Below are 26,909 nucleotides of genomic sequence, written 5' to 3'. Positions count from 1 at the left end.
GGGACAACAGGTATATCACACCAGTTGCAATTAGTTACTTCAAATAAATATAAGTATATCACACCCCTCAGTATGTCTTACCTATCGATAACACACCTATACCAGTCCTTAAAAGGACTTTTGTGGCCCTATTAGCTAGTATTTGGTGTCCCTAACAGGCTGTCCCTGCTCCACACAGCAACCACTCCCTACACTGGCAAAACACTGAATGTAAACTGGCGGCCAGATCAGGTTTATTTATAAGGTAGGGGGTATGTCCATGTGCTGAAACGTCTCAATTGGCTGTCCTGTACCACTTGATGGATGTGTCATGGGTCAAAGTTCGGCTCAATGCAAAAGAATATGGTGCCGGCGGACATCGCCATATGTTCACATGTTCGGCGAACCGCGAACGAGCAAAGTCCTCTAATGTCCGTGCATGCACAATGTATATTATACTTAATATTTGATCTACTTTATGTACCTAGATATATATTATTAATATTTGCCTATATATGTGTCCTTATATGTACCATATTTCTCATTTTGCCTCAGGCCGTGAACAAGGTCTTGTGATAAGACCGAAACGTTGGCGAGTATTTATTTATTAACTCTTACTTCCTGGATGGATAATAAAGAAACATTATTAATTGAATAGTAAAACGAGTGCCGTGGTCATTCCTATTATGTTGTCACTGCAACTACTGCTGAGCACCGGAAAAAGTAACAGAGGAGTGCCGTCCAAATAATTTTATATTGGGCCATTAGGATAATCACCAGGTACCACTCCAGAGATAACGGTAAAAGCACCACGGGGAAGGACGTGGTCAGGGAACCCAGAGTCAGGGAATGCAGCGATAAAGCAAAGTTTTTGAAGTCCAAGGTCAGAGGCAGGCGGTAAACAAGCAAAATCCATTAAATCAAAAAGCAGGGTCCGGTACACAGAAAAGCAGAAACATCCAAAACACCTTTACACTAGGAACTAGACAAGCTAGTGACCAAGATTGCTCAGGCGCCTTCCTGTGCAGGAAATGCCTTTGAATTCTTCCTGCAACCCAGCAATAGGCTGGGAGATAGAAGGCATGTACATGCTGCCTCACAACGGAGGAGAGACATGCCCATGAATGCCCTACCAAACAGTACAGGACTCAAGCAGGACGTAAGCTCTGGCATGGAGCACAAATACAACAGTTTATCTACCTGCTGCCTGCGCATGTCAGCACAGCGCATGGCAGCAGGAGGGAAAGCGGGAGACCGCACCTGTGCCTGTGTGTAGGGCCAGCAGCGCAGGTGCAGACCGCTGGGCTAACAACGATGCAGTTCAAAAGCTCTTGGTGCCAGGTGCTCTTTATACTTGATAACGTGTTTCTCTGAAAATAAGACAGGGTCTTATATTATTTTTTCCTTCGAAAAAAGGGCTAGGGCTTAATTTCGGGGTAGGGCTTATTCGGTGGTGTAGTGTCAGTGGGTGTTACTGGCACTCTCTCTCACATTTTCTCTAAGGCAATCTACTCTCTGCACTTGGGAGGCAGAACTCTGGAGCCACTCTGGCAGTGGCACCGTGCTCTCTCTATGGGATCTCCTCTCGGGAGGCAGGACACGGGAGGCAGTAGACATGTCTCGTGATTGGGTGAGTGGATTCTGCCATGCCTGCTACCGTCCTGGGCGCAGTGTAAGGCTACAGTGTTCCTATGACGTCAGTCACGTCATGGGACATAACCTAGCACTGGAGGCGCTCACTGTATCTAGGGCTTATATTTGGAGTAGGGTTTATATTTTAAGCCTACTCCAAAAACCCAGCAAAATAGCGCTAGGGCTTATTTTCGGGGTAGGGCTTATTTTGGAGAAACGTTTGTAAATCACAAAGATGGACAATAGCAGCAGTGCACCAAATTTTTTAGTACTAACTCCGCCCAATGTATATCTATACACACCCAATCCTGCAAGTCCTTTTAGTGCCCCACACAGAAGTTATACCTACATTGCGTCCCCTCACAGTAGTTATGTCCACATTGAGCACCTTTCACTGAAGATATGCCAGCATTGTGCCCTTGTAGTAGTTATGCCCCATTCACTAGTGCCACCTCCACTATTAAAATAAAAAAAAATATAGTAAATACTCACCTAGCCATTCGCCTGATGATCTCCCGACCTACCCTCTCCAGCAAGCATGATGCAGTCACACATTGCGCTGCTGGGCTGTGTAGGAGCAGCGCACAGGATGATTCCCAGGCCTACACCCTCATCCTATACAGCCCAACGTGTGACCGCATAGTCTATGCTCGGGAGTGCAAGCAGTTGAGTTGCTTCATCATTGCAATCAACTGTCTCTATGTCCTATATATAGATTTTTTTTATATATATATACGGTATATTCTCCAGTGGAAGCAGAATTCCCCTGTGGATTACAAAAACTACAGTGACAGCATATGTGCCAGCTCTTGAGAGAAAGAGTTAATGAATGCAGCAGAAAGTTCAGCAGCCATGCAAGGAGGATTGCTGTGCATTTGTAAGAGAAAGGTAGCACATCTACATTGTAGCTACAGACTTCTCTGCATATTAGTGGGAGCAAAAAGTTTTGGGTTCTCTATGATATCAAAAGACAGAAAGGCCCTCTGTTCAGAGACTGTATTCCACTGAGAGAAAAAATGGAATGTACGGCTGATTGAAAAGACAGACTAGCCTCCCATACACAGCCTAAGGGACTGCACATGCACAAGACTGCGCTTAAAGGGGTTCGCCAGGAATTAAGAAAATTAAAAGACCTAAATATTACCTTTTTATAAATATATTCACAAATACCTTTCATTAGTTATAATGGCTTGTTTTGTCTAGGGAGCAATCATCAGAAGAAAGAAAAAATGTCCGCTGCCCAATTAGTACACACAAAACCTGTCCTAATCACACAGGAGGACAAGTTACTTCAGAACACTGAGGTAAAAAGCTGCCTCATCCTCCTCTCTGCTCGTCAGGGTTTATGATCCTGAATACAGATGATCTTTAGCTACATCTCTGTATGAATGGAGTTCGTGAGGAAACAGTAAAGGGTTTCTGTCAGCAAGAAAATGGTTATTAACCTGACTGACATTAGTGATGTACTAATGTCAGCTGAACATAATTATATTAGTGCCATCTCAATGCGTGCCACCGTTATTGAGAAAAAAATAACTTTTATATTATGCAAATGAGCCTCAAGGAGCGGAGGTGGGGGCGTTGCTCCTGCTCCTAGAGGCTCCGTTCTCCCACCTCTGGCCACGCCCTGCTACACTTGATTAACAGGGACAGGCAGCGCTGATCTCCTCCTTCCAGCCCTGTCTGCCAAGGAAATCTTGCGCCTGCGCCATACCCTTAAGTATTCAGCGCAACGCCCCCCTGCACCTAGAGGCTCATTTGCATATTCTAAAAGTAATTTTTTCTTAATAATGGCGGCACGCAGTAAGATGGCACTAATATAGTTATGTTCAGTTGACATTAGTACATCACTAATGTCAGCCAGGTTAATAACCATTTTCCTGCTGACAGAACCCCTTTAAGTACATAGAGGATGGACAAGACAGACTGTGGTAATGGACACTGCATACAAGAGCTGCTGCTCATTAGCCAAATCCCCACCTCATCTCTGTACTTCATGTCTCCTCATGAACTCCATTCCTACAGAGATTCAGCTGAAGATCTTATCAGCTGTATTCAGGATCTGACAAGCAGAGCAGAGAGGAGGAGGATGAGGCAGCTCTTTACCTCAGTGATCTGAAGTAACTTGTCCTGCTGTGTGATTAGGACAGTTTCTGTGTGTACTAATAGGGTGGCGGACATATATTTTTTTTTCTCCTAATGATTGCTCCCTAGACAAAGCAAGCCATTATAACTAATGAAAGGTATTTGAGATATATTTATAATAAAGTAATAATTAGTTTGATTTTATCAGTGAACTCTTATCATTGTGTGCACCTACACCTGCATTGCTGTAACATTATTTAGTGACCATGCTTTGCACCTCAAAACTCATCTGCACCAAGGGCACCCACCTAAGGTCAGGCAGGGCCCCCAAAACCGGGGTGTGAACCAAAAGAATGAAGAAAAGGCGCATCCTTCCTATGACTGCAGGGCCCAGGGCACGACATGGAGAGAAATGCCATAATGAGTACTACTACTCCCATCTGCAGAAAAAAGGGGATAGCACACAGATGAAAAATCGGGTCTTGTGCCTGAGCTCGAAATTCCATATATACCATACATAGTAGAGCAGAATGAGTTCTATAAATAATATATACAGATATCACTTCTTGTTTCTCCAGGCGGAGTGAGTAGTGAATGATGAACCATTAGGTCTTTCCAGCCAGCAGGTTACTAGGAGTGCCACTAGAGGGCGCTCCTAAACTGCAGCATTACCATGCACCGTCTTGTTAGTTCCAGGGTTGGATCATGGTTGTCCCTGTTGAGAGCTGTTTTCCAGGGGAAACTTCCGCTGCGTCGTGTTGTGATGAGGTAGCAGCAGTTCCGGAAACAAGTGAGTGGTGCTGTGTGCGGTGTAGCAGAGCGGGGTCTGTCGTTGTGTTATGTACGTACTGATGATACGGGACTTATACACAGCAGGGCCGGAAGCAACGATACCTGCCCTATGGTGTCCCTGTGCGGTGCTCATAAGAGCCCCTATTGTGGTAGTGAAAGCTCCATCAGTTACAATGGGGTAATCGACGTGTCACCTATTGTTATAGTGGTATTCCAGATGGATTATTCCTTTATATATAACAAACGTGAATCAGTTCTCCAGTGCACCGTAATGGCTGGTGAATCACTTCTCTAGTGCACAGTAATGGCTGGTGAATTACTTCTCTAGTGCACAGTAATGGCTGATGAATTACTTCTCTAGTGCACAGTAATGGCTGGTGAATTACTTCTCTAGTGCACAGTAATGGCTGATGAATCACTTCTCTAGTGCACAGTAATGACTGGTGAATTACTTCTCTAGTGCACAGTAATGACTGGTGAATTACTTCTCTAGTGCACAGTAATGGATGGTGAATTACTTCTCTAGTGCACAGTAATGGCTGGTGAATCACTTCTCTAGTGCACAGTAATGACTGGTGAATCACTTCTCTAGTGCACCGTAATGGCTGGTGAATTACTTCTCTAGTGCACAGTAATGGCTGGTGAATTACTTCTCTAGTGCACAGTAATGGCTGGTGAATTACTTCTCTAGTGCACAGTAATGGCTGGTGAATTACTTCTCTAGTGCACAGTAATGGCTGGTGAATCACTTCTCTAGTGCACAGTAATGACTGGTGAATCACTTCTCTAGTGCACAGTAATGGCTGGTGAATCACTTCTCTAGTGCACAGTAATGGCTGGTGAATCACTTCTCTAGTGCACAGTAATGGCTGGTGAATCACTTCTCTAGTGCACAGTAATGACTGGTGAATCACTTCTCTAGTGCACCGTAATGGCTGGTGAATCGCTTCTCTAGTGCACCGTAATGGCTGGTGAATCAGTTCTCTAGTGCACCGTAATGGCTGGTGAATCGCTTCTCTAGTGCACCGTAATGGCTGGTGAATCATTTCTCTAGTGCACCGTAATGGCTGGTGAATCACTTCTCTAGTGCACCGTAATGGCTGGTGAATCGCTTCTCTAGTGCACCGTAATGGCTGGTGAATCACTTCTCTAGTGCACCGTAATGGCTGGTGAATCACTTCTCTAGTGCACCGTAATGGCTGGTGAATCATTTCTCTAGTGCACCGTAATGGCTGGTGAATCATTTCTCCGGTGCACCGTAATGGCTGGTGAATCATTTCTCCGGTGCACCGTAATGGCAGGTTTATGGCAAACCCGTTAGTGACTGGACAGATTGTTTCGGACATAGGCCACGTCTAAGGCCTGATGCCACGACCGCATCTCCAGAACTGACTGCAGCATAGTGATTTATCATAGTCAGGTGTGTAGGGGAGTTCTCCTCTATCGGCACTGACAGCACAGGCTGAGGATGCATGTGTACGGGGCAGTCAGCAGAATCAGCTATTGAAGGTGTGCGGCCCACAAACGATCCAGACTGTATTATACACATATCTATTATATTGTCCCTCTTTTCTCCACCAGTTAGGACCTCGTTCCTGGCACCATGGCTGAATATTCTCGTGTGAAATCCACCAAGCTGGTGCTGAAGGGAGTGAAGGATAAAAGGTGAGAAGCTGAGAGAGTCCATCACAGGAGGAAAAACTCTAGTTTTACAGAGAAAATGGAGTTTAGGGGAAAAATAAACGTCATCTATTCTATAGTAGCCAAGGCAATGTGGAACTACAAGTGTCAGCAGGTCAGGGGAGTATCTGTAATCCAAATGAGCATTCAGCTCTAAGCCAGCAATTCCCAGTTTTACTGCTGTAGGAGAGCCCCTAATAAATGCCTCTGCTACTAGGGCGCCCCCCATGACAGTCCTGCCGTGAAGAAGCCTGGCGCAGGGACAGGTAACGCAGCCGCTAATTCTTCTTTCTGTGCTGTAATGTGGCTCAGATACGCCTGCTGCTTTACAAAGCATCTTCAGGAGCTGAAATCCCTTTACATTCCCCATTGTAGAAGTGGCGGGTCTCCTTGTGTTTAGTAAAACTTCTTATCAGGGCTCAAGGGCCCCCGCAGTACCTGTGGACCTGAACCCTGCACTATACATACAGCTAACTACTGCTTTCTTTCCAGCAAGAAAAAACATAAAGGCAGTAAGAGGAAGCGAGAGGAATCGAAAGAAGATAGCTTGGATATTGTGGGTGAGTGAGGTCATCGTCCTGTGTAATCAGATCAATGGAATCTCTGCATAAGGGTCCATTCACACGTCCGCATCCATTCCGCAATTTTGCAGAACGATTGTGGACCCATTCATTTTCAGCGGGGGCCGCAAAAGATGCGGACAGCACACTGTGTGCTGTCCGCATCCGCATTTCCATTCCGTGGCCCCACAAAAAAATAGAACACGGACAAGAAAAAACATGTCTATTATAGTGCCGGTCAAGTGCGGATCCACAATTTGCGGACTGCAAAACAGTTGTGGCCATGTGAATGGACCCTTAGAGCTCATGCACACGACAAAACACAGATGACGCCCGTGTGCATTCAGCAATTTGCGGAAAGGAAAGGGTCGGCCATAATAGAAATGCCTATTCTTGTCCGCAAAACGGACCAGAATGGGACATGTTCTATTTTTTTTTTTTTGTGGACCCACGGAACAGAGCACTCCATGTGCTGTCCGCATCTTTTGCGGCCCCATTGAAGTCAATGGGTCCACAACTGGGTCTCAAGAAGTGTCCTAAGGCCGTACAAAACCAAAAAAGAGATCAGTGAGAAACGCGTGGCGTCCATGTGAGTGCCATTGTTTTCTCGCTCCGTTAGAGAGGGCTGTGGTGAGGTTCTCAGATTGGGCACAGATACATGATCAGAACGGATGTGTGCATGGCCCCATTGATGTGTATGGCACTGAGGTCCATGAGCCCCAGGAGACACATGATAACACTGACAGCCCCCATCACATCCTCTGCTGCTGTACCAGATGACGGGTGACAGACATTGTATATACTTTTCCACATTGTCACTAGTTTCTGAGAACATCTGAGTGGTACGATGGGTCAGGTTTAGGCGCCTGTAGATAGAAGGGCAGTTAGACTTTCAGCTAGATGATCTGCTGTTTCTATGGGAGCTTTCACACTCTGCAGATTTTGTGGCAGAAAATTCCATTCGCCTTAATGGAGCCCGGAGAAATCCGTGTGCTAGCCGCTTATTCAAATGAATGAATGAAACTGATTTTCATTTGGGGAATTTTCTGCCACAAAATCTGCCGTGTGTGAAGGTGCCCTACAGCTCCCATTTATTCCTTTGGGGAATACCCGCTTATCTATGCCAGTCTATAGCCTAAAACTATGCTTTTTTGTCAGTAATGTTTGACATTATAATTAAACATCTGCTTATTTCAGGAAACTGGTGGGTGGTCAGATGCCTTGGTGACATTTCAGGGACGGTAGCTGTTGAAATGGACAAAGGAGCTTACATCCATGCCCTGGACACTGGCCTGTTTACTATTGGAGCCCCACACAAGGGTGAGTTTGTCGAATAGTTGGCATTCCCTCACAGACCTGGCGGTCCATATGACTCTCAGTGAATAGGTTAGTGTGCATTTCGAGGCCTGTGAACCTGTTGTACTTGTCATATTCTAACCAAAGTCAAACAAGGTTAAGGCAGTTGTCTTGGTTAGACCATCATGTTCCATGGGCTCTACTGGGGCAAATGGGCATCGTGCAAGGGGTCTCTCCACCGCCAGAGTTGAACGTTGCTAAGAAAGAGTGGCTTTTGCTCGGGTGTACTCAGCTTGGCCACTTATGACATGTTCACCCATTCAAGTTAATGGGTGGCATGTAGGAAACTGTGTTTTCTGTATGGTCTTCAATAACCTCCTTCAACAATATCAGCAGTTTGCCAGGGGTATAAGCGATGGTGGACAAGTTAACCACTTCAGCCCCGCTAGCTGAAACCCCCTTAATGACCAGGCCACTTTTTACACTTCGGCACTACACTCCTTTCACCGTTTATCGCTCGGTCATGCAACTTACCACCCAAATGAATTTTACCTCCTTTTCTTCTCACTAATGGAGCTTTCATTTGGTGGTATTTCATTGCTGCTGACATTTTTACTTTTTTTGTTATTAATCGAAATGTAACGATTTTTTAGCAAAAAAATGACATTTTTCACTTTCAGCTGTAAAATTTTGCAAAAAAAAAACGACATCCATATATAAATTTTTCGCTAAATTTATAGTTCTACATGTCTTTGATAAAAAAAAAAATGTTTGGGCAAAAAAAAATATGGTTTGGGTAAAAGTTATAGCGTTTACAAACTATGGTACAAAAATGTGAATTTCTGCTTTTTGAAGCAGCTCTGACTTTCTGAGCACCTGTCATGATTCCTGAGGTTCTACAATGCCCAAACAGTAGAAAAACCCCACAAATGACCCCATTTCGGAAAGTAGACACCCTAAGGTATTCGCTGATGGGCATAGTGAGTTCATAGAACTTTTTTTTTTTGTCACAAGTTAGCGGAAAATGATGATGATTTTTTATTTTTATTTTTTTCTTACAAAGTCTCATATTCCACTAACTTGCGACAAAAAATAAGGTGCACTTTGGAATATGTGCCCCTTTGCCCACCTTGGCTGCAAAAAAGTGTGACACATCTGGTATCGCCGTACTCAGGAGAAGTTGGGGAATGTGTTTTGGGGTGCCATTTTACATATACCCATGCTGGGTTAGAGAAATATCTTGGCAAAAGACAACTTTTCCAATTTTTTTATACAAAGTTGGCATTTGACCAAGATATTTTTCTCACCCAGCATGGGTATATGTAAAATGACACCCCAAAACACATTGCCCAACTTCTCCTGAGTACGGCGATACCACATGTGTGACACTTTTTTGCAGCCAAGGTGGGCAAAGGGGCACATATTCCAAAGTTAGTGGAATATGAGACTTTGTAAGGAAAAAAGAAAAAAAAAGAAAAATCATCATTTTCCGCTAACTTGTGACAAAAAATAAAAAATTCTAGGAACTCGCCGTGCCCCTCACGGAATACCTTGGGGTGTCTTCTTTCCAAAATGGGGTCACTTGTGGCGTAGTTATACTGCCCTGGCAATTTAGGGGCCCAAATGTGTAAGAAGTACCTTGCAATCAAAATGTGTAAAAAATGGCCTGCGAAATCCGAAAGGTGCTCTTTGGAATATGTGCCCCTTTGCCCACCTTGGCTGCAAAAAAGTGTCACACATGTGGTATCGCCGTACTCAGGAGAAGTTGGGCAATGTGTTTTGGGGTGTCATTTTACATATACCCATGCTGGGTGAGAGAAATATCTTGGCAAAAGATAACTTTTCCCATTTTTTTTATACAAAGTTGGCATTTGACCAAGATATTTTTCTCACCCAGCATGGGTATATGTAAAATGACACCCCAAAACACATTACCCAACTTCTCCTGAGTACGGCGATACCACATGTGTGACACTTTTTTGCAGCCAAGGTGGGCAAAGGGGCCCAAATTCCTTTTAGGAGGGCATTTTTAGACATTTGGATCCCAGACTTCTTCTCACACTTTCGGGCCCCTAAAAAGCCAGGGCAGTATAAATACCCCACATGTGACCCCACTTTGGAAAGAAGACACCCCAAGGTATTCAATGAGGGGCATGGCGAGTTCCTAGAAATTTTTTTTTTTTTGCATAAGTTAGCGGATATTGATTTTTTTTTTTTTGTTTTTTTCTCACAAAGTCTCACTTTCCGCTAACTTAGGACAAAAATTTCAATCTTTCATGGACTCAATATGCCCCTCACGGAATACCTTGGGGTGTCTTCTTTCCGAAATGGGGTCACATGTGGGGTATTTATACTGCCCTGGCTTTTTAGGGGCCCTAAAGCGTGAGAAGAAGTCTGGAATATAAATGTCTAAAAATGTTTACGCATTTGGATTCCGTGAGGGGTATGGCGAGTTCATGTGAGATTTTATTTTTTGACACAAGTTAGTGGAATATGAGACTTAGTAAGAAAAAACAAAAACAAAAACAAACAAAAAATTTCCGCTAACTTGTGCCAAAAAAAATGTCTGAATGGAGCCTTACAGGGGGGTGATCAATGACAGGGGGGTGATCACCCATATAGACTCCCTGATCACCCCCCTGTCATTGATCACCCCCCTGGTAAGGCTCCATTCAGACGTCCGTATAATTTTTACGGATCCATGGATCGGATCCGCAAAACACATGCGGACGTCTGAATGGAGCCTTACAGGGGGGTGATCAATGACAGGGGGGTGATCAATGACAGGGGGTGATCAGGGAGTGTATATGGGTGATCACCCGCCTGTCACTGATCACCCCCCCTGTAAGGCTCCATTCAGACGTCCGCATGATTTTTACGGATCCATGGATACATGGATCGGATCCACAAAACACATGCGGACGTCTGAATGGAGCCTTACAGGGGGGTTATCAATGACAGGGGGTGATCAGGGTGATCACCCCCCTGTCACTGATCACCCCCCCTGTAAGGCTCCATTCAGACGTCTGCATGATTTTTACGGATCCATGGATACATGGATCGGATCCACAAAACGCATGCGGACGTCTGAATGGAGCCTTACAGGGAGGTGATCAATGACAGGGGGTGATCAGGGAGTGTATATGGGTGATCACCCGCCTGTCATTGATCACCCCCCTGTAAGGCTCCATTCAGACGTCCGTATGCGTTTTGCGGATCCGATCCATGTATCCGTGGATCCGTAAAAATCATACGGACGTCTGAACGGATCAATGACAGGGGGGTGATCAATGACAGGGGGGTGATCAATGACAGGGGGGTGATCAATGACAGGGGGGTGATCAATGACAGGGCGGTGATCAATGACAGGGGGGTGATCAGGGAGTTTATATGGGGTGATCATGGGTGATCAGGGGTTTATAAGGGGTTAATAAGTGACCGGGGGGGGGGGTGTAGTGTAGTGTAGTGTGGTGTTTGGTGCGACTGTACTGAGCTACCTGAGTCCTCTGGTGGTCGATCCTAACAAAAGGGTCCACCAGAGGACCAGGTAGGAGGTATATTAGACGCTGTTATGAAAACAGCGTCTAATATACCTGTTAGGGGTTAAAAAATTCGGATCTCCAGCCTGCCAGCGAGCGATCGCCGCTGGCAGGCTGGAGATCCACTCGCTTACCTTCCGTTCCTGTGAGCGCGCGCGCCTGTGTGCGCGCGTTCACAGGAAATCCCGGCCCTCGCGAGATGACGCGTATATGCGTCGTCGTGCGCAGGGCTGCCGCCTCCGGACCGCACATCTGCGTTAGGCGGTCCGGAGGCGGTTAAAGGGGTTGTCCCACGAAAAATATTTTACAGTTTTTCAAACCAGCACCTGGATCTGAATACTTTTGTAATTGCATGTAATTAAAAATTTTGTATAGCCACTGAGTTATTCAAGAAAATGTGTCTGTATAGCACCACCTGCTGTTTTTTTTTTCTTGTTTCTTTGACCTGGTCACTGAGAAGGCCGAACATGCTCGCTTTCATCCTTCCACTGCCCCCTGAGCTGTGATAGGGAGAGCATGGACACGCCCCCTGAGCTGTGATAGGGAGAGCGTGGACACGCCCCCTGAGCTGCAGCAGATAAGACACTCCCCTGAGCTGCCAGCTTGATATAAATCTAGCCGAGCAATGAATGGGGAGATCTCTGGATCCATGTGAGGTACAGGGCTGTTTCTAGCGTTGTTAGAAAGGTATTGGCATGTACTATATGATCTCTGATTTTAATTTTTTTACATTACTCATAGGATAACCCCTTTAAATGTGTTGAAATAGTTTCTTTTGGGCATGTTCATAAAAAGAAAACATTACATAGAGGGACGTTTATCGGGACTGGCGTTCAAAATCACCATTCCTGATCCATGTGCGCTAGAGAGAGTTGCACCTAATTTATTAAGAGGCAGATGCATTAGTCATGTATCTGACAGTCCGGGCACCAGATACTGAAGTGTACACCAGCTAGGGGCTGACTTAGACATCAGCTGTAACACACGCCAGCTTCTGGCATAAGTTATAGTACATTTGTGGACCACGCAAAGCCTTGTCCCCTCCTGCTAAGTGTGTCCCTTTTTGCTTAAAGGGAACCTGTCATCAACTTTATGCTGCCCATACTTACGCCAGAATAAAGTAGAGACAGGTGAGTTGATTTCTGCGGTCGGTCATTTATAAGTTAAAAGTAAGTGGTTGCTGAGAACCAACATCACAGTCATTGCAGACTGGGCCTGGAAAAGAGTCCGGCCACCTGAGAAGAGTCATGGTTATACATGAAGTCCTGCCCACCTGCTGAGGACTGACAGTCTAATACAGAGTTTCCTCCCTTTCTCTCTGAAGTAGATCTGACTCTTTTCAAGGCCTGGGCTGCAATGATTATGATGCTGGTTCTCGGCAACCACTGACTTTTAGCTCATGAGTGACACACCTGAAATCCGCATTTCTGTCACTATTTTATGCTGCCCTCAGTGAGGTCGGCATAAAGTTGATGACAGGTTCCCTTTAAAAAGCAAGTAGTGGTGTACATAGTGATGGATGTGGCGCACTGTATTCACTAGGACCAAAATGAGGTGCTCTCAGATAAGAGGACTCGCCCTATCCTCAAAAGGTCAGATACGTGTAACAAAGGAAAATCTGGGCACTCAAGATAATCGGACCATAAAGAGTTTTACTACACAAATAAATAAAATGCTAATTCATAGAACTCCGCTACCCAAACATATCCTAATAGATGCTCCTAAGGATAAGAATATACATGCCAACAAGAAACCCTAAAATATAGGTATAAATAAATAAACAAGTGGCTACAAGTAACAAAATATCGCTGCAGAATAGAAAACGGCACTGTCAATGAGGTAGATGGATTGCACTTGATATATAGTCCCAAATGTAATCGATATTTACAAAATATCCTAGAAAGGATCTATGGATGTTCCTGGTGTGGTATCACAAACTGGGTACTATAGGTCAATTGCAAATAGTGTGTACATACACTCAGAGAGATAGCGGCGTCCCACTGGGGAAAGAAACCTTCTCGTGCTCCTTATGACGGCCTGCCGGAAGAATCAGGACGATCTTACCGTGTAAGTAAATGTCCCAAAGATGCTCGGCTCGGTGGTCCTGTATTTGTCAGGCCAATACTCACGAGCGTCTCTTGTCTCTGTTCTCCCGCGATGGTGGTTTGTTGGCCACGTGCAGCTAGACTCCAGCTGATATGGTTAGTCTTGCGCTGTTCCCTGATACAATTGCGCAGTCATTACTTGAAGAAATGTTTCTACCTCTCCTTCCAGATGATGAGGGTCCAGCGCCACCAGAGCAGTTCACAGCTATTAAACTCTCAGATGCCAGGTAATTACAGGGGGCTCCTGTTACTACCTATATAAAACTGCTATGACATTTCATCTATTTACCTCATTCTTTTGTAGGATTGCACTGAAGTCTGGATATGGGAAGTACCTGGGAATAAACTCAGATGGCCTGGTCGTGGGTCGTGCAGATGCAATTGGCGCTAGGGAGCAATGGGAGCCTGTGTTTCAAGACGTAAGCTCTAATAAGTGCCTATGATCGTTAAAATCTCCAGCTTCCCATGGTTTTTAGGCGTTTTGTGATGATGCATGTTTATAGTGGAATAGTCATAGCTGTAAGAGGATCGTCAGGTTTCCTGTTTTTTTTTACGAAATACTTGTATTCCCTAAGAAGTAGTAATTCCGGAGCATCTTTTCATTGAAGTCTGTGATGTGCCATTCCTCTGTTATTCCTCCTAGACATGTATGAATACATATATTGACAACTGGTTGTTATCATTTCACTTGTTAAAGAGGAATGTCAGCACTGATTGGACGATGGCAAACTGTTCAAGAACGCACCCCCTACTGGCAGCATTTAGTTGTCAGTTTATTTAATACATTTCTGATAGGTGCAATGGAGGAATGGCACAGAATTGTTATTTTATGACCAATAGAGGTATTTACCTAATCCCTTCCCAACCAGTGCTGTACAAGTACGGCGCTGGCCAGGACTTTAAACATGGCGCCGGGTTTTATAACCGCCGGGTGCCTGCTGCTTCATGCACCAGACACCTGCGACCCTTTTGTGCTCTGGCTCCCCCTGGCAGAGATTAGGGGAGCCGGATGCAACTGAAGCTGCCGCACATTAGTTTCTGTGGAGCCCCTGCCTGTAGCAGGACTCCATAGTGATACATTAAAGCTCTCGTACACTCCAATGCTAATGCATTGGAGTGTATGAGAGAAGCAATCTGATGATTGTTTGTTATCATTCCCTATGGCAACTATACAATAGTGTATAAAAAAATAAAATAAAAGTTTTAAACAATAAAAAAATTCAAATCACCTCCCTTTCCCCAAAAATAATAATGTAAAAATGAAAAAAAAAAACGAAAAAAAGCATACTATTAAAGTATAAAAATATTTTTCCCAAATTGCAAAACGGGGAAACAAAAAGTCAAAATAGCCGAATTCATTGTTTTTGGACTTTGGTTGATCAAAAAGTCTTATACACCCCAGAATGCAGTGTGATCAGTTTTAAAATGCAAAAAAAAAAACGATCTATATGTGGTATCGCTGTAATCATACTGACCTGGAGAATGAAAGTAACAGGTCAGTTTTACCGTCTAGGGAAACCCATAAAACTTTTTGGGAATTTAATTTTTTTCCAGCTTCCCACTACATCGTGTGCATTATTAAATGGTGGAATTAGAAAGTGCAACTTGTCACGTAAAAGAAAGAAAAAAAACAATCCCTCATTCAGCTATGTAAACAGGAAAAATAAAAAGTCATTGCCCCTGAAAGTCAGGGTGTGAAAAACTAAAACAAAAAACCCTTTGGGACTGAATGGGTTAAAGGAAGTCTGTCAGTAGCTTTGTCAATGCAAACTGATGACAGGCATGGTTAGGGGCAGAGGGCTATTTATCAAAAATGAACTTTGCATGTATACCGGGGGAGCCAGTGCATTACGGCCAGGCCTGCAGGCTCAATGTATGAACCCAGCCCCTCTGCTGGGGGAGCAGCACCTGCAGCGTTCAGAGGTCATTTTTACTGTACTCCATTGATTAAAATATATAGATAGATGGTAATATATGCTTTCAATACTTCCTGGCCCCGACCCATGTCTGCCAGCAGGCTCCTCTTTCACACAACATTCTGTGTTAGGATTGAGAAATTAGTCCGCACAGAATTTTGAACCAATTTAGACAATACAAATGTATTCCATGGAGACGTTCACTTTAAGGGCACCTAAAATGTATATTTTTCTTAAATCAATTCCATCAGTTAATTACCGGTATGTCTGTTATTGATCAGCAGTATATACTATCCCCTGCTTCCAAAACGGCACTTTTCAGAATTGTGCACCGGTGTATTTTTATACTGCAGACGGATTCTACTTACACAGGGTTCTCTGATCACTTTCAGGGGAAAACGGCTCTGCTGGCGTCCAACAGCTGTTTTGTTGGCTGCAGTGAAGAAGGAGACTTAGTAGCACACAGTAAGACGGCCGGTGAAGCGGAGATGATAAAGGTATTTAGGCTGCCTGCCCTTTAGTTATACCTTGTGAATTGCACCACCTTTCCAACCAGGCGTATTGTGTGAAATGAGGTGTATACGGCTACTTTCACATCTGTGTTTTGCTTTCTGGTTTTGAGATCCATCATAGGATCTCGAAACCGGAGGTAAACGCTTCATTGACGCATCATTGTCACAGGGGACAAAACTAAACAAACCGGAACGGGGTGCACCTAAATGCCGGATCCGCAACCATTGACTTACAATGGTTTTAGTGCTGGATCCATCTGGTTCATTTTAGAGATAATACAACCAGATCCATTCTGAACGGACGCAGACAGTTGTATTATTGAACGGATTTGTTTTTGCTGATCCCTGCCGTATCCAGCGAAAAAACGCAGATGTGAAAATAGCCTAAATGTGCTTAAAGAGCACCTGTCACCTACCCTGACATGTCACTTTCCCTGTATAAAAACAATTCTGGAGCATCTTTTCATATGGCTCTGTTGTGCCATTCCTCTATTATTCCTAATAGACGTTTATGAATGAATTGCCAGCAGCCTGCAATAAAGGTCCAACCAGGTGTTACCAGTTGGGGGGGTGTTCCTGCACAGTCTGCTACTGGCAGCACTGATTGGATAGTGTCAGACTGTGCAGAGACAACTCCCCAACTGGTAACACCCAGTTGGACCTTTATGGCAGACTGCTGGGAATTCATTCATAAACGTCTAGCATGAATAAAAGAGGAACGGCACAACATAGTCATATGAAAGTATATTCCAGAATTGAAAACGGGAGAGGTGATGGGCCCAATTTCAGAGGTAACATAAAATTTTAGACAGTTTGAGCCTGTAACCCTTTCTCCTGTCTGGGAGCACTTGTGAACTGGTGACACATGAGGACTTAGCCAATAGTGTTTGTTGAAAAATGAACAATACAAGATAGCAGGAGTAATCAGCTCTTTATTATATTAGATGTAGATGAGGTTTCAGTTGCCTGCACTTTCCCTGTCGTTAATATAGTCTGAAATACAATGACCGATTTCAAGTTACCAAAAATGGCACCTACTGAACAGGTGTAAATCACACAGCACATGCACTGATGTCCGTCGGTTTAATGAGAATACTTCATGTTTACACGCAGGCCCGCACTGTGCTGGGTACATGGGCGCTGATGGAGGATCCCGTTCGTCAGTGCCCTCCATTCACTTATACCAGGGATGGACTGCGCACACGCTAGTTCCCCTGTCTCCAGGTGAATGGAGGGGCCACTGATGGATAGGATCCTCTATCAGCCCATACACTTGAACGGGAGCTGAGCTGTAGAAACCTGCCCCGGCCACTACAGTTTGAGCCCCTGTGGTAGCCTTGGCACCTGCAAGGAACAGCTGATTGGTGAGGGTGCCGGGTATCTGATCCTGAGGATAGGTCACAAATAATGGGAGCCCGGAAAACCACTATAATAAGATTGTACAGAAGATTACCGTAGCCACTTTGAGAGAAATGTAGTAAAACTAGAGTTTGCAGCAAGTCAGGTGCAAATAATACAAGTCGTGTCTTCTTCTTATAACAGGTCTCTTTATGTTCTTCCCTTATTACAGATCCGATGCAGTACAGAAAGAGAATCGACGCGAAAAGACGACTTAGCTGATGAAGATCGGGGCAATGTTAAACAGTGTGAACTCAATTATGTGTAAGCTAAATCTCATGCCTTTTTAGAAGCTTTCCAAAAAATGCTTAAAATACAGATGGCTCCCCCCTTGCCACTCTCAGTTTTCGTAAAGTGGCGAGGGTGGCGTAGAAATGCCACTGGCGACAAAATCTATCACATGTGCCGTTTACAAAATGACAAACAGGAGGATTGCAACTTTTTTATGCCAGAAAAGTGGCGTGGGGGAATGATAAATTGCTCCCAACATATTCAGGAGCTAAGCCCACGCCATCAGGAGTGGGTTCCGCTGAAAAGTAAAGCTGCCATCCTGCTGCAATGGCTGACATTGTAACTTGCCAATAGATGTTGCTGTCCTCAACACCTAAGGCCCCTTTCACACGGGCGAGTATTCCGCGCGAGTTGAACGCATTGCACCCGCACTGAATACTGACCCAATAATTTCTATGGGGCTGTGCACACAAGCGGTGATTTTCATGCATCACTTGTGCGTTGGGTGAAAATCGCAGCATGCTCCTCTTTGTGCGTTTTTCACGTAACGCAGGCCGCATAGAAATGAATGGGGTTGTGTGAAAATCGCAAGCAAGTGCGGATGCGGTGCGATTTTCACGCACGGTTGCTAGGTGACGATCGGGATGGGGACCCGATCATTATTATTTCCCCTTATAACATGGTTATAAGGGAAAATAATAGAATTCTGAATACAGAATGCATAGTACAATAGGGCTGGAGGGGTTAAAAAAAAAATTAAAAAAAAAATTAACTCACCTTAATCCACTTGTTCGTGCAGCCCGGCATCTCTTCTGTCTTCATCTGTGAGCAATAGGACCTTTGATGACGTCACTATGCTCATCACATGATCCATCACCATGGTGATGGATCATGTGATGGACCATGTGATGAACGCAGTGACGTCATCAAAGGTCCTATTGCTCACAGATGAAGACAGAAGAGAAGCCGGCTGCGCGAACAAGTGGATTAAGGTGAGTTAATTTTTTTTTATATTTTTTTTTTAACCCCTCCAGCCCTATTGTACTATGCATTCTGTATTCAGAATGCTATTATTTTCCCTTATAACCATGTTATAAGGGAAAATAATACAATCTACACTACAACTAACCCAAACCTGAACTTCTGTGAAGAAGTTCGGGTCTGGGTACCACAGTCGTTTTTTAATCACGCGTGTACAAAACACATTGCACCCGCGCGATAAAAGCTGAACATCGGAACGCAATCGCTTTCAAAACTGACTGCAACTGCGTACCTACTCGCTCTGGTTTGCCGCAATGCACCGGGACACATCCGGACACGCTCGTCTGCAAGGGGCCTAAGTGGTTGACACAGGTGGGGAGCTCCCTTTTTAACGCCATCAGCCCCCTGTAATGTGATATTGGCTTGTTGTGACAGCAGTGGCCCCCCTGTCTGCCATCTTAGTACACCCGTTAGACCCTGATAGGGCAGTATGATGGCAGGCAGTTCCCCTGATAGGGCAGTATGATGGCAATACAGTTCAATAAAATGTCCTAAGCCAAAATCAAGTACTGCTTATGGCAGTCTATATTCTGTTAGCGAATTGTTGCATCTCTCGTTCTGCTGATGAAAGGTTGTATAAATGGGAGCAATTCTGGTAATGACTCTATTGCGAAAATGCTGAGATTTATGTAAGAAAATGGAACACTGAACTAGAAGAAATGCTCTAGAAGATCTCCTTATCTTGGCAACCATGCTGTGTGTCAGTCCCATCGCTCCTAGTGAATAAGCACTGGTGTCATGTGCAGTAAAAGTCCCTCAGAAGCTTTATACAAATGGTTCCAAGATAACCTGCAGAGTAGATCACCTTGTGAGTCTGCTCCCTATTTATTTTGTGTAGTACGTTAGTCCTGCGGGTTTCATTGCTTGCAGCATTACATGGAGGATTATAGCTGATTTTATCTCTGTGAGGCAGGAAAATAAAAACGCTGCTTCTACATCATTCCCTTGCATATGTAACATTAATGATGACACTCGTTTGCATGACTTTCTCACCAAACTACAGATTATAAACAGGATATAAATAAGATTTGTGGAATGTCAGGTGACTTTCACAAACTCCTTGATCTCGGATTATTCTGTTGTGTATATGTATATATGTATATGTATTATATTGGGATTTGCTCTGGTAGACAGGCTAGCGGACACAGTATAGAGGCAACCACGAAGTCTTTAACTTAAACAGTTCGGTGTTTATTCACACATAAGGAAAAACTAAATGACCGTTCACAGTCTTGGTGTTTGTTCACACCATGCATTGTCCATAGAACAAAATCTTCACCTGGTTAGCAGTTTTCTATCCACAGTCCACAGCAGGCTTTAGGGGCCTGTTTTCCCAGCATGTGGCTCTCAGTCCTTTAGCACGGCACAAATTCACAGGTCCCAAAACACAGAGACTCCACAGTTTCTCTCTCTCAGATGGAGGATAAACCAAACCCAGCTGAGACTGCTGGCTCGGTTTTATATAGGCCAAAAAAAGACCCGGCCTGGAGTGTGGGGAGTAGCCACCCACCCAGCACTTTGGCTACTCCCAGTAACAGCCGGCCTGGATCAGCTTTACAGCCAAACTAACAACAAAACAGTGTCAATCAGCACTAGCTGCCGATGACACTTAAAGCTACCGACTCTTACCTCACCGAGGCCAGGAATCTCGGTGACACATACCTTCCATTAACGACGGCCCCTTGCGCCTTCCTACAATATATATACATCGGGGGTCAGCCACAGTGCCCCTACCCCATCGGGGGTCAGCCACAGTGCCCCTACCCCATCGGGGGTCAGCCACAGTGCCCCTACCCCATCGGGGGTCAGCCACAGTGCCCCTACCCCATCGGGGGTCAGCCACAGTGCCCCTACCCCATCGGGGGTCAGCCACAGTGCCCCTACCCCTCCTGTTGGGTTTCAGTGGCTGAGAGTAAAAATACTGGAGTGTTTGTATCTATTTAAAGGGGTGTTACCATCTAGGACGCTGATGGCATATTGCTAGGATGTGAAGTGAGAGGAGCTGCTCGTGCACGGCCACCTTCCATTCACCAATATAGGAGCTCTGAAAACAGCTGAGCACTGACTTGACCATTGTGTGGTGGACGGAGCTACCGCAGAACAGCTGATCGGTGCAGGTACCAATAGTGGACCCACATGATGAGATATTGATTGCCTGTCTTAAGAATAGGCCATCAATATAAAAATCTCAGAGAACTTCATTATCTGAAAAATTACAGAAAATATCTGTCATACCAGCAATGTTCATATCCATTTGCAGTCCAAGTGTGGAACAGACAGCACGTGGACTGAACACTAGGCCTTTATGATCAATGGTCCATTTAACAGCTCCAACTTTCTGCATGGACCATTGGTCCTAATTTTCACCCAAGTCAGTGGGCGCGCGATAAAAAATAATGCACAGCACACAGACACCATCCATGTGCAGTCAGTTTTTAGTGGCCTGAATACGGTGCTGGTCTGATTATGCACTTAGAAGGACAGAGAGGTGGCTGTACCCAGACAGTACACTTTGTACTAGGCATAGTACTTGTAAATACTGTCAGATTTATTTAATGTTCTTTTTGATTATTTTGCAGCAAAAAATTTCAAAGTTTTCAGGACCGTAAACTTAAAGTAAGCAAAGAAGACCACAAGGAACTCAAAAAAGCCAGAAAAGAAGGGTCTTTCCATGAAGCACTTCTGGACAGGTGAATTTTGGGATAGCAAATTTTTTTTTGCCACTGTGAAAATATAAACAGCATTTTAATACGTATTTTAGCTTTAGGAGATGTTTTAAGCTTACTTTTTTTTTAATCAAGTGGACACGAACAGGTTTTCAGCCACTGCTTGTAAACAATGTTCCCATTCACTGACAGCAAGCGGAAATATTAACCTGTGCAGAAGTAAAATACTGTATATTTTTTATTATGAACTTAAAGGGGTATTCCCATCACAGACAATGGGGGCATACCGCTAGGACCCACACGTATGCCGAGAATGGAGTGGGTAGAGTGGTGACCCCAGCCACCACCATGCACTCTCCCCGTATAAGTGAATGGGAGCACACTGCGCACGCGTGGCCCCTGCTCCCATTCATTTCTATGAAGCCGATGGAAATAGCCGAGCCAGCGCTTAGCTATTTTTGGCAGCCCCATAGAAATGAATGGACGGCGGCTGCGCATGCGCAGTGTGCCCTCCACCACCTTTTCCCACTCTGTTCTCGGTGTAGGTGCGGGTCCCAGAGGTGGGACCCACACCCTTCGGACAATGGGGGCATATCCTAATGATATGCCCCGATTGTCTGTGATGGGAAAACCCCTTTAATATCCTTTATATTAAAAACTGAACACTTCATTTAAATGGGTTCTCCAGCTTTTTAGAAAATTTTGCCTCCCCCTCCCCACCAGCCCTGTGAAGGAAAGCATACTTTCCTTTTCTCCACCGCTCAGTTCCAGCTCTTCTGGTCCACCGCTGTATTCGCCATGCTCGCTCTTACTTCTAAACTTCTTGCCTGGACATGTGATCATCTGCTGCTGCAGGCGCTGCCATGCATGCGGAACATGTGGCATGACATTTGGAGGACACGTTACCGCTGCAGCACCACACCTGACAACCCCGGTCCATGGCAAAATTTGTTAAAAAGCTGGAAAGCCTTTACATAACTTTTCCACTTGTCTGCTCAGAAAACAAAAACTCTGAATAATGATTTTTAATAAATGATGGCAGAGGTACACTTATTGTGACATGACCTGATATTACCTGCCATCCGTAACGCTATAGCGGTATTTGGAGAGTGTCAGCCAGAGCTATCTCTATAGTAATTGGAGAAATAATTACAGTGGTGATGGCAGGCTCACACTTCAGAGCTCCTCTATTACATGCCTGTCTGACTTTACCAAGTCCTAATGATTTATCTCTTGTTAGCTTTAAGTAGGCCATTACTATTCCCCTCTACAATTTCCCTTCTAGCTTATTTAATACTTCTATCCGGTCTTCTGTTGGATGAAATCTTCATGTGAATGTTAATATCAAATAGTAGTGTAGTTATATTGTGATCCATTCCATATATGTCTGAATGGAAAGATGATACAATTTTTAGAAGGGGTGTTCCAGGCAATTAAAGGGGTTATCCAACCCCTGTAATGCCCGGGCCCCTCACACAGGATGGATGAGCCTCCCTAGCATCACCCGTGGCCTGCTATTGGCTAACATACCCCCGCCCATCGGCGGATGTTTTGATGCGGCGCGGGGAGCAAGGCAAGTACAACCTGTGTGAGGAGCTCGGGCATTATATGGGGGCAGGAGGCATTATAGGGGTTGGATAACCCCTTTTAAGTTTTAATGACCTTTCCTCGGGATAGGTCATTAATATTAATTTGGTGGGGGTCTAACTGCAGGCACCCCATTGATCATCTGGTGAAAGGGGCTGCTGCCTTGACCTTGGACTGTGACGTCAGGTCCATTGATCACATGGCCTTTGTGCAGCTTGGTCCCATTCAGGTGGATGTGATAGAGCTACAATGTACAGCGGTGTGCTTGATATAATATGTAGGGACCACACCATTCGTCAGAGAACCACAGCATGTTCGAAAGCTGATTGATTGGAGTGCCTTAGGATAGGTCATCAATATTAAATTCCTGGAAAACCCCATATATATTCATCATGATTGATTACTAGTGTCCACATCATGATTGATATACAGTACAGACCAAAAGTTTGGACACACCTTCTCATTCAAAGAGTTTTCTTTATTTTCAGGACTATGAAAATTGTAGATTCACACTGAAGGCATCAAAACTATGAATTAACACATGTGGAATTATATACATAACAAAAAAGTGTGAACCAACTGAAAATATGTCATTATTCTAGGTTCTTTAAAGTAGCCACCTTTTGCTTTGATTACTGCTTTGCACACTCTTGGCATTCTCTTGATGAGCTTCAAGAGGTAGTCATCTGAAATGGTCTTCCAACAGTCTTGAAGGAGTTCCCAGAGATGCTTAGCACTTGTTGGCCCTTTTGCCTTCACTCTGCGGTCCAGCTCACCCCAAACCATCTCGATTGGGTTGAGGTCCGGTGACTGTGGAGGCCAGGTCATCTGGCGCAGCACCCCATCACTCTCCTTCATGGTCAAATAGCCCTTACACAGCCTGGAGGTGTGTTTGGGGTCATTGTCCTGTTGAAAAATAAATGATGATCCAACTAAATGCAAACCGGGTGGAATAGCATGCCGCTGCAAGATGCTGTGGTAGCCATGCTGGTTCAGTATGCCTTCAATTTTGAATAAATCCCCAACAGTGTCACCAGCAAAGCACCATCACACCTCCTCCTCCATGCTTCACGGTGGGAACCAGGCATGTAGAGTCCATCCGTTCACCTTTTCTGCCTCGCACAAAGACACGGTGGTTGGAAGCAAAGATCTCAAATTTGGACTCATCAGACCAAAGCACAGATTTCCACTGGTCTAATGTCCATTCCTTGTGTTCTTTAGCCCAAACAAGTCTCTTCTGCTTGTTGCCTGTCCTTAGCAGTGGTTTCCTAGCAGATATTCTACCATGAAGGCCTGATTCACAGTCTCCCCTTAACAGTTGTTCTAGAGATGTGTCTGCTGCTAGAACTCTGTGTGGCATTGACCTGGTCTCTAATCTGAGCTGCTGTTAACCTGCGATTTCTGAGGCTGGTGACTCGGATGAACTTATCCTCCGCAGCAGAGGTGACTCTTGGTCTTCCTTTCCTGGGACGGTCTGTATGTGAGCCAGTTTCTTTGTAGCGCTTGATGGTTTTTGTGACTGCACTTGGGGACACTTTTAAAGTTTTTCTAATTTTTCGGACTGACTGCCCTTCATTTCTTAAAGTAATGATGGCCACTAGTTTTTCTTTACTTAGCTGCTTTTTTCTTGCCATAATACAAATTCTAACAGTCTATTTAGTAGGACTATCAGCTTTGTATCCACCTGACTTCTCCACAACGCAACTGATGGTCCCAACCCCATTTATAAGGCAAGAAATCCCACTTATTAAACCTGACAGGGCACACCTGTGAAGTGAAAACCATTTCAGGTGACTACCTCTTGAAGCTCATCAAGAGAATGCCAAGAGTGTGCAAAACAGTAATCAAAGCAAAAGGTGGCTACTTTGAAGAACCTAGAATATGACATATTTTCAGTTGTTTCACACTTTTTTGTTATGTGTATATAATTCCACATGTGTTAATTCATAGTTTTGATGCCTTCAGTGTGAATCTACAATTTTCATAGTCATGACAATAAGGAAAACTCTTTGAATGAGAAGGTGTGTCCAATATTTTGGTCTGTACTGTATCTGTTATGACGATCCTATGGGCACCACTTAATGTCCCCTCGAGATTGCAGCGGAAGCTCAGGTGTATTACACTGCAAGTGTAGCATCAACATGGTTGACAGAGGGAGGGGGCACCAACGTGATCATGGATTGGCAATGTGTTACCACTACAGTCAGAGGTCTAACAGGTTGCCTGTCGGAGTACTACTTCCAGGCTATATTGTTGTGGAATACTATGTAATACAGAGCATTATACAAAGGATAACTACTTCAAGTAGACACACGATAGATATGTAAGTTGAATAAAACCTTATGGATTCATTTAGGAGGGTGAACATGTGTCCAATAGTGACAGCAGATTGTGGTAGGCAGTGAAATCACTATGGCGGGAATATCAGGGACATAACCATAAAAGGGCTACCTGTGTAAAAGTAATGTAAAAGATTATTTCAAATAGAATGCAGAAATCTGTAAATACTGATGTTTTATCAGCCCAATATTAATGTATTTTTTTTATTTATATATTTTTTTATTTTTATTTTCAGGAGAGCAAAACTGAAAGCAGATAGATACTGCAAGTGAAGACATGCCAATGCTGGGGATGGAGAGAATCAGTAGTATTTTTTCAGTATTGTGTTTCAAAGTTAAAATATGTTGCATTAAAGATTTTTTATTTTAAATGAGTTTATAATGACTGTGGGACTGGACAGGCGTCTTACCTTCCCACAACCGAATGTGTACATGTTACAAGCAGACAGCAGAAAATCTATAGTGTACTCTATCAAACTCCACAGCAGCAAAATCTGCACCAAATGGTGTGGATTTAATTCATGGAATTTGCCACAGATCCACACCATGTGTAAAGTAATGTCTGGATCCCTGTAGGTAAAATCCCATTCACTTTGGTACTACTTTTATAGCCTGCAAATTTTCTGCAGAAAATCAGCAGCATGTCCCCTAAGGATGGTTATACTCTTATTTATTAGGGTTTGGGAATAAGTATTAGAGTAAAATGAGCAAGCCTAAACTAAATTGGCATAGTCATGTGAGACTGAGATGAGAAGAGTGTTTATGAACTGGTGTCTAAAACCTAACATTTTCCTATCGCCCATGACAGCACCACCAGAGAGAAGGATCCGCCCCCCGAGACAGGAAACCTGCAGAATAAAAAGGGCGGACACTCTCCTCCCCTTCAGTGTGGTTTCCTGTCTCTGGCGGGAAGCCTGCAGCATGGATGCTTCGGATCCCTCTCCCTGGTGGCGCTCCGCTACTGACCTGCAGTCCCTGTGAGATCAGCGGCATCAACATGCGCGGGGGGTCCGTTCAGAGGCACAGCTGAGCTCCGGAGGGAGTATTCAGTGTGCTGGAGCTGGAAGCCGGCGCCTCTGTGGAGGTGCCGTGAAGACTGACGCCGGCTGCCTGGGGGAGGAGGAGGAGGGGCTTCGGCAGTGAGTGCCGGATAGCGCTCCTGCCGTCATGTGACCGGCGCAGGCGTCGGCGGTGACGTCATCAGTATGCGCCCTATGAGAGGAGCGCGATTTTCCAGTTGCCGGCGTTCATTTGCGACTTGGCTGAGCCTGCATCATGGAGGAGGAGAAGCCATCTGAGGAGCTTGCTGTCCCTCCTGCTTCGGTACCTCTGAAGGGGTGAGTGGGGTCTCTTATGACCTAGATTCCCTTTTTACTAATTGGCGTTACTGTTTATTTTCAGGTTAAGCCTAAAAAAGTGGTGTCCAAAAAGAAAAATAGAGAGTGTGCCCTGTGCAAAGTGGGGTTATCCTCAGAGTGGGATAAAAAGTTATGCCAGACCTGTATAGACAAAACAGTTGCGGAAGAATCCCCTTCCTTTTATAAGTGTCTG

General features: G+C 44.6%; 1 protein-coding gene across 2 annotated transcripts; it reads left to right on the top strand.

Moving 5' to 3' along the window:
* Positions 1-4,407: 4,407 nt before the first annotated feature.
* Positions 4,408-25,729, top strand: FRG1 (FSHD region gene 1). 2 transcript variants are annotated; one of them, XM_044296494.1, is made up of 10 exons: positions 4,408-4,486; positions 6,070-6,153; positions 6,661-6,728; positions 7,926-8,048; positions 13,838-13,895; positions 13,973-14,087; positions 15,977-16,081; positions 17,667-17,758; positions 21,346-21,456; positions 25,595-25,729. In XM_044296494.1, exons 2-10 carry the CDS (start codon positions 6,092-6,094, stop codon positions 25,629-25,631), a joined length of 771 nt encoding a protein of 256 aa, XP_044152429.1. In that variant the 5' UTR covers positions 4,408-4,486; positions 6,070-6,091; the 3' UTR covers positions 25,632-25,729. The 2 variants fall into 2 exon arrangements, with proteins under 2 accessions (XP_044152429.1, XP_044152350.1); XM_044296415.1 differs by having other exon boundaries at positions 4,474-4,537.
* The last annotated feature ends 1,180 nt before the right edge of the window (positions 25,730-26,909 follow it).

Source organism: Bufo gargarizans, chromosome 1 (assembly GCF_014858855.1).
Source record: "Bufo gargarizans isolate SCDJY-AF-19 chromosome 1, ASM1485885v1, whole genome shotgun sequence".
NCBI classification, from domain to species: Eukaryota; Metazoa; Chordata; class Amphibia; order Anura; family Bufonidae; genus Bufo; species Bufo gargarizans.
This window is presented reverse-complemented; position numbering and strand designations above follow the sequence as displayed.

Excerpts from the sequence above, each read along its gene's own strand:
- FRG1 (XM_044296494.1), top strand. The coding sequence starts at position 6,092 with ATGGCTGAATATTCTCGTGTGAAATCCACCAAGCTGGTGCTGAAGGGA. Across the intron at positions 8,049-13,837 it reads TATTGGAGCCCCACACAAGG|ATGATGAGGGTCCAGCGCCA; the intron begins GTGAGTTTGTCG and ends CTCTCCTTCCAG. Across the intron at positions 16,082-17,666 it reads GTGAAGCGGAGATGATAAAG|ATCCGATGCAGTACAGAAAG; the intron begins GTATTTAGGCTG and ends CCCTTATTACAG.